This window comes from Bactrocera oleae, chromosome 5 (genome assembly GCF_042242935.1).
Source record: "Bactrocera oleae isolate idBacOlea1 chromosome 5, idBacOlea1, whole genome shotgun sequence".
Classification (NCBI taxonomy): Eukaryota; Metazoa; Arthropoda; class Insecta; order Diptera; family Tephritidae; genus Bactrocera; species Bactrocera oleae.
In genome coordinates this window covers 6,584,119-6,597,132 of record NC_091539.1, presented here as the reverse complement: position 1 = coordinate 6,597,132, position 13,014 = coordinate 6,584,119, and the positions used below count along the sequence as shown (strand labels likewise).

Here is a 13,014-nt window from a genome sequence, read left to right as displayed (position 1 = left end):
TACTTACATCTGGCGGCGCACTGAGAAACGATGTGGTCAAATTAGCTGCGTGTTGTTGTTGCTTCTCATTGTTGTTGTTGTTGTTGTGATTGGTATTTGACTTTTTGGCGACACGCGTTTGTGGCCCATCATAACTATTATATAATTTGGCTGCTGCAGCGGTGATTTCCACTGGTTTGTCTTGTTGTTGTAGTTTTCGTATACTCTCCAAAGCAGTTTTATACGCTGTAGTTGTTTGTGACTTTGCTTTAAGTGGCATTTGCTTCAATGCCAGCATATCATCGTTATTCAAGTAGGCTTCGACGTTTTTTGTTGCATTTTTCAATGTTTTTTTTGTTATTCCAACAACGCGCTCATCATCATTTGTGGCGTGCTGCAGCAGCATTATTCCAATCAAGGTAAGCATGCGTACAAATTTGTAGGATTTGTGGTCAATTTATGATAAAAGGCATGTAAACATTATTAAATGCTGGTGGCCAAATAAAAGTGATTAATTGGAGAGTGGGTGTTATACTCATATGTTCGGGCGATTAAAGGTTCAACAATTGGAGGATACACTATAAACCTTGTACAACATTTATACAGAAACTACAAAAACCTTTCAAAAATGCAAGATACGAGTTAAGGAAACTCTACACAACTATTATAAAGGTAACCAAAGTGTATAATTATTAAAAAAAAAAAACAAAAAACGCGTGCAATTAAAAATTTGTAAGAGTCTATACCCAAATGTCAAAAGTCTCCAAAGTCTACAAAACCTAGGAAGTGCATTTTTTCCAATTAATACACTACAGCGAAGTCGCAAGTTACTAAATTCCTTTTTTAAGCTGAAATTTCAATGTCTACACAAGTCTCCAAAAATTGTAAAAACTTTTCAATTGCACAGTTTTTTGTTTTTAACAATTGTTAACACATTTAACAGTAATAAGCAGTAAAACCACAATTATGGATATGAAAATAAGGCGACGGCTTCTATTCTATTATTTTATTTGACCACCTTTGAATGCTTTGCATTCAGCATCAAAGCAAAGCTTTTCAACAAAAACACCATGTGCGTAAACTTTTAATGACAGTGCAACCGTGCGTATATTGGGTAGTGCGAGGGACATGTTTCTCATAAAAATTATACGGACTCTGCAGGGATCTCCTTGTCTTATTTCACTTTCGTATAAAAATTTTTATACAATTCATACTCATTTAAGGGCAAGCGTGCAAATTCACACCACTTACCTCGTCGCCATAACCGGCATGTTGTGGTTGCTGTTGCTGTTGATTTTGTTGTGCCCAGTAATCATAAGTGGCAGCATTATGTTGCGCATCCACAGCTTCTGCACCATAACCTTGATAAGGTTGCTGTTGTTGTGTGGGATCATAGTACGGAATTGAGTGAGGTTCCTGTTGTTGTTGTTGCCGTTGCTGTGTATCTATTGGCTGCATATCCTGTTGCTGCTGTTTGTAATATGCATATGATGCATCGTTAACATCTTGTACAACAGCAGCTGAGTGGCTTGGAGCTTGTGGAACTACGCTCGGTTGCTGACTATTATAGTCGCCAGACAATGCTATTTGTTGCTGTTGTTGTTGATTGTATTGTTCAGCAGCAATATCGTTTTGTTGTTGTTGCTGCTGCTGCATTGCGTCTGGATTATAAAAGGTAGGCGCCTGTTCGGCATTGCCGGGAACTTGATATTGCAAATTCAGCTCATTAAATTGTTTGTTTATCTCGACAAATTGTTGATCGATTTGACTCTGTGCATCGGCAATTTGTCCATGCACTGCTGTAGCAGAGCTAGTATATTCGCCCTAAAAAAAAATCAGTTTGAAATCGTAAATTATAGAACACATTAAAGTATAAATATGTACTATAGCATAAAAGATTTCGTCGAACTTTCTCTTTCATAGCGCTGTATACTTTATAAGCAACAATTTTGCAGTTGAAACGCGCTGAATATCTAATAAAAGATACTCAGTTACTAAAAATACTAAACACACATTATAATTCGCTTTGCAATGCGCTGAATAACTATTATGAGTACCTTTATGCATTGAAGAACAGTTTGTGCATTTAAGAAAGTACGCTGAATAGCTGAGCAAACGTTAAACAAATTATTTCTGAACTTAAATATGGTATAAGGTAATTGAAAAAATGTGCTTTCGCTATAACCGCGCTGAATAGCTAAATAATAAATAAATTAGCTGTGATGTAGACACGCAAATAATAATTTATATTAAACAATAAAAATACATAACAAAATATTATTTAATAAAGTTGAATATACTTTATAGCCACTTATGGCATAAATATTAATTTATAGCTCTTCAAAAACGCGCTGAATAATATTTATAGTAACTTTTACGAGTTGAGAAATAGTCAGTACGTTTAATAATTTGCGTTGAATAGCTGAGTAAACGTTGAGCAAAAGATTTACCAACATAAATTTGGTATAAGATAAATTGAAAACTTAGCATTCACTACAATCGCGCGGAATAGCTGTGCTGAATACACATAAAAAATAATCTTAATATGCCATAGAACTTGCTTATGCAATTATAAAACATAATCTGCTATGCTTTAAAAAAGCTGAATACGATTTTAACCACTTGTGGCTTAAAATTGTATAATATCCTTGAAAAACACGCTTATGATAACTTTTAAGATTTAAGAATTATTCAGAGTTGTTTTATTTTATTTATTTTCTTAGCTAAAGTAAAGTACAATGAAAATTAAATATGTAACGTTTATTACAAACTCGCTGAATAGCTGAAAATATATACCTTTGCTTATTAAATACGCCTTAACACTGGCTTATGCACTAATAGTACATAATAAAGTTTTAAATACCGCTGAATATGTATTTATTTTATAAAACAAATATTTATTAGGTAAAATTAAAATTGTATTAAAACTTTTAGCGTAGATCTTTCTGCACGTCTCTCAAGGGCTTAGAAAAAGTTTTGGAATCAACTTTAACTTAAAAAAAACGCAAGCTGAATTGGAGAATTCTAATTTAAGATGCCATAATACCACTAAAAAATTAAGTGTATATGACATTATGACATCCAATTGCTCGCTGAATTAATAATGACTTAATAACATTGATTGCTTGATTGCATCATTGAGCTAGTTATATCCATTATAAATTGATTATATATTATTTTTTATATTTTATTTTAGAATATTCATTAGTTGAATGGAATTATATTCTAGAATATTTATGACAACGCTACGTCATGACACACTCACCTTATGTTGCACTGCAAGGGCGCGCAAGTCTTGCAACCACTTTTGCTCCTCGAAGTTCGGTAACTGATTATTCAAACCACCGTCAGCATGGGGTTGTTGATCGTCCAAGGAGCGTTCCAACACTGGGTCGTAGTATTTAAGACGATCGGCGAATTCGTAGATCTACGAAGAAAAAGGGTTTTTTTTTGTATGTTATTTTAATAACATTTGCATTTAAGTCAAAAAATCACATATTGACTCACCTTATTAATGAAGCTTGGCTCGTATTTGTTCGGATCGCGTTGTATATGCAAAGCTATTTGTTCAAAATACATTAGACTGCGTAAATTATAGCCATAATCTAGCAGGCGTGTGGCCAGCAAATATTTATAAGGCTAGATAAACACAGAAAAATATATTATAGGCATGACAAGGATTGAGTAAAAGTCTCCAGCTTACCTGAAACTCGACTAGCGAGAATTTATCATCATTCAATGAGCAGGCATACTCATATATCTCGGTCATCATGATGGCTTCGTTGGCGGCGAAGTCGTTGAAGAATTTATAATGCGATGAGCCAAGCAAAACAAGTCTGCAAATATAAAAGGAGAGACCATACAATGGGTTGTAAAATAAAATACTTAAAAATAATAAAAGAGAAGTTGAAAAGTTGCCATAATAATAATACAATAAATAATTTTAAGCAATTTTGTAAAAAAATATTAATAAAGGATATAAAAAATACAGCGATACTTGTAAAAAATATTTTAAAAATTTGTTCATTAAACGTAGTAAAAAAATGTTTAAAAGATATGAAAGAGAGAGTAAATTAAATCAATAAATCAAATGTATATATATAAAAAATTTAAAAAATTATATAATAAATATATATAAAAAATATTTAAAATATATATAAAAAAAATTTTTGATATATAAAAATACCATACATAAATTAAATTAAAAACAGAAATGTAAAAAATTATATAAAAATTCGATATATAAAAAACTACATACATATGTAAAAATATAATATAAACCAGTAAGGAAGGGCTAAGTTCGGATGTAACCGAACATTTTATACTCTCGCAAAGTCAAATGGTATACTCGTTTGAGATTTCTTTGTGGATTGACTGATATTTTCGGTAGAAGGTCAACTATAGGCACTGGGGTCCACATATTTAGTACTTAGGGGTTTGAACAGTTTCGATTCGATTTAGACAATTTTTGGCCGCAAGGTGGCATAATTTAATTGCATTATTCACGCAAAGTTTTACCCCGATATAATCATTGTTACCTGATTTGCATAGTGGAAAGTGAAAGAATCAGATGGAATTGAAAATGGTGTTACATGGGAAGTAAGCGTGGTTGTAGTCCGATTTCGCCCATTTTCGCACTATAACATAGAAATATGAAAATAGCGCTATGTACCGAATTCTGTTGAAATTGGTTAAGCAGATCTCAAGATATGGGTTTTCACCTAAAAGTGGGCTGTGCCACGCCCACTGACTAATTTTGAACGCGGTTCCTATAAAGCCAATTTATACCATCTCAGAGATAAAATTTAATGTCTCTGGCGTGTTTAGTGCTTGATTTATCGCGCTTTTAGTAGTTTTTAACAGTACCGTTATATGGGGAGTGGGCGGAGTTGCCACCCGATTTCAACTATTTTCACACCGTCAATAGAAGTGCTAAAAACATTTGCTTCTAGTGAATTTTGTTATTATAGCATTAGCGGTTTAGGAGATATGCACATTAAACCTATTAGAGGCGGGACCACGCTCACTTTTTTAAAAAAAAATTTAACTGCAGATGCCCCTCCCTAATGTGATCCTGTGTACTAAATAACAGTCTTGTATCTTATTGCGGAGCTTAGTTATGGCAAGTTATTTGTTTTTGATTAATGGCGTTTTGTGGGCGTGGCAGTGGTCCGATTACGCCCATCTGCAATACCAACCGTCTCACGGTACCATGAAACATGTCTACCAAGTTTCATAAAGATATCTCAATTTTTACTCAAGTTAGAGCTTGCACGGACGGACGGACAGACGGACGGACGGACAGACAGTCACCCGGATTTCAACTCGTCTCTTCATCCTGATCATTTATATATATATAACCCTATATCTAACTCGATTAGTTTTAGGTGATACAAACAACCGTTAGGTGAACAAAACTATTATACTCTGTAGCAACAGGTTGCGAGAGTATAAATATTGTTTTAAAAAAACTTTTGAAATTAAAAAAAAATAAAAAAAATATTTAAAATACATTGAAAAAATATAAAAAAAGATAAGTTGATAAAATTATACATATACATACATAATACGTATTTAAAAAAAAAAAATTTTAACCAAATTTCATAAAAGTAATTAAAATTAATTAATTTTCAAAAAAACATTAAAATACAGTTTTTTAAAAAAAACATTGAAATACAGTTTAAAAAAAATATTTGAAAAATATGTAAACCAAAATATTAATAATAATTTTAAATATTAAAAAATTAAAAGTTAATATAAATAAAATTTTAAAATTTAAAAAAATATTAATTCATTATTTCAAAAAACTTTTTAAATTTTAATAAATAAAAAAATATTTAAAAACACATTAAAAGAAAAGTATAAAAAATGGGCATTTTAGTACTAGAACTTATACAATAAAAATTATGCATATTTTATAAAAATAAATTAAACCAAATTTCATAAGACTTTAATTAAAAATAAAAATAATAATATTAAAAAAAAAATAAATGAATCAGAGAAAAAGTGATTCCTAAAACATTTACAAGAACGTAAAACATCATAATTGAGAAAAAAAAGTTATTATAACATTTAAAATATAAATTATATTTTGAAATACTTATTTTAAAAGTAAAAAATTTTAATTTCAATAATAATAAAAAATTTAATATACAAATTATAATTTTTTAAAAGTTAAAAAAATATTTTCATTTTAAAAGTAATAAAATATAATAATTAATAAAAAAAATTATATTAATAAAAAAATAATATTAATAAAAGAAATAATATTAATAAAAAAATAATATTAATAAAAAAATTATATTTCTAAAAAATAATTATTATTATTTAAATTTTTTAAATTGTTTTTTTTTTCCAAATTTAATATAGAAAAACAATTTTTTTTAAATATTTTAATAGGGAATTACAAAAAGATAAAAAAATATATGAATACCTATATTAAAAATTAAAAAAAAAATTATAAAACAAAAAATTACATCACAATGTCATAAAAATAAAAACAACTTACTTTGGCAAATGCTGTTGCAAGGTGGTCTCCTGTGTGGCACTCTCTTGGTAGCGCCCGAAACCCACTTGCGCCATTAGATAGCAGAAGTGCGCCGCGAATAAGTCACCACGATTGAGCAACGAATCACCAAGCGTTGTAATCGATTTGCGATCTAATTCGGGCTTTTGTGACGTATTTGAAAGTATCATCGAAAGATGTGGACGCCAATCACCCCATTTCTCATCCTGCACACTAGTCACACTAGATGGTTGACGGCCGCTCATCAGCTGGTATAGGGTCTGTAGTGGATCGTTAAGCGACAGCTTGTTCGCGAACTTCATCATGACATTGGCGTGTGAACGACGATCCACTTTGGAGGCTAGGAAGAGCGCATGACCCCACAAATTGTTATCGGTGGCCCAGTCGAGCGCCTCATTCACATTGCCATACAGCAAATAGTTACGGAACTTTTCGGTTATCTCATCATCGGTGAGCACTGGTGTATTGCTGATGGTTGTAGTTGATTTGGCGGCTTGCTTGGACGTGTTATTGACGGCTTCAGCTTCGTTACCCGAGTCACGTTCGATATCATTATGTACGGCGACAGCAGGATCAGTGGCTGGCGCCAGCTGTTCATCTTCCTCATCGCCACTCAAAGCTGATGAGTCGCCACCGTCGGTGTGCTCTATTTGATAGGGGAATTGTTGTTGATTTTTCAAAAGTAATTCCGCAATATCCGTGCCAACAACCATCTGTGTTTGAATTTAGTTATTAATATACGAAATATTTAAAAAAAATATATATACAATTTCTTTCTCTACTTACGCCATTTTGACGCAACAACAAAATCAGCAGGTTCCACATCAACGTATAGGAGCCACGATATTTCTCAATATTATTGGACAACAGCTGCTTGGCGTAGATGGTGGTCTCCATGGGACCCAAACGTATTTGCTCTTCGCAGAATTCAATAATTGTCTTCTTGTGTGTGAGACCACGCACCAACGGACCTGGATAGGCCTGGAAGAGTTGACGCGTTGCATCGTTGACACCTAAGCGCTGCAACTTCACAATATTACTAATGGCGCCATGTGAAGTGTACTTCGGTTTAACGGTAACGAGTATGCCGGCCGACAGCGAAACGATTGAGTGCTCATTAACGAATTTACGTGGTGTGAGTCGTTGTGGATCGGGTTCGGCGATGACTTCGGCATCGCGTAATGACAAATGACCCGATCTAGAAGTGAAACGAGAGGTAGAGTTAGTAAAATATTTAAAAAAAATTTTGAAAAATAAAACGAACTAAATAATATACTCAAAATGAAGCGATCATATGTTTTGAAGTAATAGAATATATAATAAAATAAGAAAAAAATATCTTAAGCAGACATACATAAAAAAAAAATATTTATTTAAATGTACAGCTGCAAATTTAATAATTGTAGTACTGCGCATGCGCAAAATAAAACCTTATTAATTGCTCCGAAGACATGCATTTCTTGATAAAATTTAATAAAATTATATTTTTAAATAGAGTATATGTATATTTAAGTGAAAATTTTTTGTGATAAATTTATATACATACATATGCATATTTGTTTATCTGGTAAATAATTAAGAAAAAAATCGATATAAGTAGTGGCAAAAAAAACCTTTTTTCAATTCATACATAGTCAGTGTTGCTAATACTTTTATATATACATATATATGTATATATATTTTTAATATTAACTTTTTTTAACTGCACTATTTGAAAGAAGCGGTTTTGAATAAAACCCTCGGCTTTGCTGTGATACCTTGTATAGGAGGTAATACCCCTATTGCCAAAGAACGCTTGCTTCAAGAAGCTTAAAATTAAAATAGCATTTCAACAAAAAGTCTTTGAAAAAAAATAGCAAATTTTTAAAAATATTTTTCAAAACAATTTTTTTTTTTGAAAACCCAAAAAATTAGACATATGTTTTGTATGTACAGTTGCAATGAAAATTAGTACGAGAAAATGCATTTAAAAAAAATTATATAAATTTTGAGGGTTAAAATATACAAAAGTTTGATCTATACTATATATCTATATATGTATATTTATATGTATGTATGTATATACATATGTAAATAAGGACATGCGAAGAGAAAGACACACGTACATACATACATTTTTAACTAATTACATAAATTTCTTTAAAAAAAGAAGTTTAAGAAAGAAGATTTATATATGTAGATTAGGGTGGAGCGAAAAAAATTTTTTTGTTTGCTTAGCCTGAGGGTAAAATCTGTAGAATATAAAAAAAGAAAATTTTTGGACAAAAAAATTTTTTTTAACATCTACAGGTTTCTCAGTTTTTAAGTAAATTTTCGAGTTAAAATTTTTATTTCGTAAAATTTTTTTGATAAGTGGTCTAGAAGCTAGGGAGAGTCCTCTTTCTGACCAATTAAAAGTTATCAACCTAAAAAAAATTTTGTGGTCATTATTGGAGTTTTAAAAAAAAGTCTTAAACGACAACATGCTTTCCTTAAGCGTTAAAATAAATTTTGAACCAAAAACCGTCACATTCGGTAATTTTCATATAAATGTCCAAAAGAAATTTTAACTCGAAGTTTACAGTAAAAAAAATTTTTTTGTCCAAAATTTTTCTTTTTTTATAATCTACAGATTTTACCCTCAGGCTAAGCAAAAAACACATTTTTTTCGCTTCACTCTAATGTAGATATACATAATAATAAAGTAAAAAATAAAAAAATAGAAAATATATAAAATAATAAAATTCAAGAATAAATTATTTAAAAAAAATTACATTTATATTTTAATGAAAAAATAACAAAAAATTCTTGAAAAAATTGCTGCATTATAATTTTTTTTCTAAATTTAAACTGGATCAAAAAAATTATTGCTTAAATGAAATTAGACGTTATCTTCGGTAGCACCGATGCTATATTTAATATATCCTTAACTAATAAAAAAGTTTTTCTATACAAGAACTTGATTTTGACAGATCAGTTTGTTGGGCAGCTATATGCTATAGTATCTGACATGAACAATTTTTACGATGATTGTACCGTTGACTTGGACAATAATCCATGCCAAGTTACGAAAAGATATCTTGTCAATTAAAAAAGTTTTCCATACAAAGACTTAATTTGGATCGTTCAGTTTGCATAGCAGCTATGGTACTCGTATATGCTATAGTGCTCCGATATCGGCGGTATCGACATATGACTAGCTTCTTGAAAAAAAAAGATGTGTGGAAAATTTCAGATCGATATCTCAAAAACTGAGGCACAGACGGGCATGACTTAAGCGCTAAAAATGTGAATTTTAATAATTATCAATGTATAAAAAACTTACGAGTTAGTTCAAATTATTTTGATATTTGGTTGAAAAGAAAATTACTGAATTATTGGCTGCGAATTCAAATTTCAAATATTTGAAAAAAAAACTTAAATAAAGAAGGAACTTACATTTACTCGAAAATATCATTTTTTGTGGACAAAAAATATTGTTTTTTTTTAATATATCTAGAAAATATTTCAAACAAATTTGAGAAATTTAAGTTAATAATGCGAACTTATGAACTTTACGCTATTTACAAAGAAAAAAGTTAGAAAAATGATAATTGAGTGTTAAGTTTGAAAGGCACTGTAGGGCATTATTGAATAATATAAAAAACACACTAACAAGACAGAAAGCTCAATTAATTTTTGCTTAAACCTCTTGTAAGTATTTCTCTGTACGCAGCTTAGAAGGACTTTAAGCAGTAATTGTGATATGTATGATTGTGTATATAGACAATATCGCACACCAAACGTTGGAGAAAATCGTAAAATAGATCTGAATAATAAAATATGTAAGGCAAGCAGAAAATTGAAAGTATGTTCCATAAGTTCATAAAATATGTTAATTATAATGATTAGAGAGCACCCATATAAAATTAATTATATAAGTTTCCAAAGAACAAGTACCTAATCTACAGAATAATATAATATAATATAATATAATATAATATAATATAATATAATATAATATATATATATATATATATAAATCTATGTGTATAAATATGAACATACATGTATATATATTAATAATATATGTTTAAAATGCATTAATATACCATACATGAATAAAAGTGTAGACCCCATATAATACTTCCGATAACATTAGAGAAACATATACCGATAGAGTTATACATACATACAACAATATAGATGTGAATATGTCGAAATCGAAGTAAGAGTTAATGCAGCCAATAGTCATATACGAGTATGTATGTGTATATGTGCCAGATGTATGAAACTATGATATATGTATATCAGATATCAAAAATGCACTTATGTAATGAGACTAAAACTAGTTTGAAAAATTTACTTAAGCCGAAAATTGTTAATGTAAGCCAATGTAGGTCAAACAGAATGCGCAGACACGTGATTAGGGGTATTCTCAGCGTGATTTATATAAAAATTGATAATGTGAACTTATGAATTTTACGCTATTTACAAAGAAAAAATTTAGAAAAGTGATAATTGAGTGTTAAGTTTGAAAGGCACTGTAGGGCACAATCGATTAAAAGCAATTTATATATATGAGTAATGCGTGTAATATGTTCTGTGACAGGAAAAGAGTAACAAACAATATTTCTAAGCACGATTGCTAGAATATTGAATACTATTAAAATCGTTTAAGCGCACAAATTGTTTTAAAATATCTGTTAACTTAATTTATATAGCATATAGAATATATAACGAAAAGTTGGTCTCAACTGGAAAATTTAGGTTTTGAAACGCGTTATCCGTCATTTTGCTGCAAAATTTTCACACATTCGATGCGTGATACAAAAGAATTCAACTAATTTTCGCACAGACTGTGAATACCCCTAACGCCTGCCGGCGGACTAGCATATGTCTACGTATATAGAGTAATTTGTAACTTGTAGATAGATTTTTTACTAGCAAAACGAAAATAAATGATAAAAAGTAGTAGCTTTTGTTGCTTGGCAGCACCTGGACTCCGCGTAATCGGAACGCGCATAATAGGCCGCGCCAACACCGCCAACACCAGCGTAGTATGCTGTTAAACTACCGCCACCGACGACGCCGCCCGTTATGGCACTAATGCCGCTGCCAATTTGCGACAGATTGCTTGTGGAGCGCGCGGCGCGTAACGCCTCGCCAACGACTCCATACATGTGGCCCGTACCGTCGTCTAACGTTGTAGAGTTGAGTGACATATTTGTATGCTGTTGACTATAAATCATATGATGTTGCTGTTGTTGTTGTTGTTGTTGCGAATGCAGTTGTCGCTGTTGCAAATGACGATGGTATTCATTGGCTTGTGAAATGTATGCATGTGTATACCTAAAGTTGAGGAAGTGATTGATGATGATTGCATATTGGATTTGTACAAAATGACTGCTAGATTTTAAAAATTTTACAAAAGTTATTAATTTTAAATTCCATTAGGTTTTGGTTAAGTTAAAACATTTTTATTTTTGTTTTGGATTTTATGTTTGTATACATAATTACTTTTCATTTTTATTTTGTAAAATTTTACAAAATTTTTTTTTATTTGTTGTAAAATTTTCAAGTTTTCTTTTAATGTAAAAATTTCCATATATTTGCTTTTTGTTATATTTAAAATTTTTTTTAATTTTGTAAAAATTTCCATATATTTTTGTTCTAAAATTTTCAATTTTTTTCAATGTAATTTGTTCCAATCTTTTTTTGCACTTTTTCATATTTTAGAATTTTTTTTGTCGTTTTAGAAATGCTAATTATGCTAAATTTTGTAAGACAATCACATTCACTTTACTAATAATATTTTTTAGTAATACTTAAGGACATCAAATAGGTTTAAGATATTAGCCACACACACATACATACATACAACGCTACGTTATTGACGGGGAAAATACGTAAGAAACGGAGACTTTTTGATTTTCGTTTCTGACATATGAAAATATTTAATCATTTTTAATTTAAGAAATACAACTCTGTAAAATATTTATGTATTTTAACTAGGTCCCATTACTTTTTAATAGTAAAAAAATATTTTTCAATAAATATTTGTCAGAAAATTAAAAAATTTTAATTTGCAAAATAAAAGCCGCCCAGAAATTAACTGTATATATGCATATTGCATTTAAAATTCCGATAGATTCAGCTAAGAATGTTTTTCAAAACGAAAAACTTTTTTTAAATTAAACATATTACATCGATAACATTAGTTTTATAGTTGCAACCCTAATCACTAAAAGTTATCGACCACTATCGAATATAAGTATCTTACAAAATATAATATTTTTTAGGTAGCTACATATTCAAAAAAAAAAAATTTTGACCCAATTTTTTTGTTCAACCAACATTGAAAACGCCTCAAAACTTAACTGCAACAATCACTCGACTTCCTGAACTTCGGTTTCGTTGTTCTTTGAAATATTCGAAAGAAATACAATATTTATGTTCGCAAATGTTTAATAGTTACTCAAATCTATAAATATTATCAATAACATCCTATATATGTATAATTAATATATTGTTATCGATAACTTAAACAT

General features: G+C 30.1%; 1 protein-coding gene across 6 annotated transcripts in view; it reads right to left on the bottom strand.

Moving 5' to 3' along the window:
• LOC106615086 (uncharacterized) overlaps window positions 1-13,014 on the bottom strand; it is a 31,297-nt gene that overhangs the window by 8,429 nt on the left and 9,854 nt on the right. For 4 of the 6 annotated variants that reach the window (XM_014231130.3, XM_036376980.2, XM_014231129.3 and 1 more), the window contains 8 exons: window positions 11,462-11,815; window positions 7,292-7,703; window positions 6,488-7,218; window positions 3,683-3,815; window positions 3,487-3,618; window positions 3,245-3,406; window positions 1,231-1,803; window positions 8-373 (listed from right to left, as the gene is read on the bottom strand). In XM_014231130.3, the coding sequence (XP_014086605.2) occupies window positions 8-373; window positions 1,231-1,803; window positions 3,245-3,406; window positions 3,487-3,618; window positions 3,683-3,815; window positions 6,488-7,218; window positions 7,292-7,703; window positions 11,462-11,815 (2,863 nt within the window). The remainder of the gene's footprint in view (window positions 1-7; window positions 374-1,230; window positions 1,804-3,244; window positions 3,407-3,486; window positions 3,619-3,682; window positions 3,816-6,487; window positions 7,219-7,291; window positions 7,704-11,461; window positions 11,816-13,014) is intronic. The other 2 variants (XM_070110435.1, XM_070110436.1) reach the window with 2 other exon arrangements.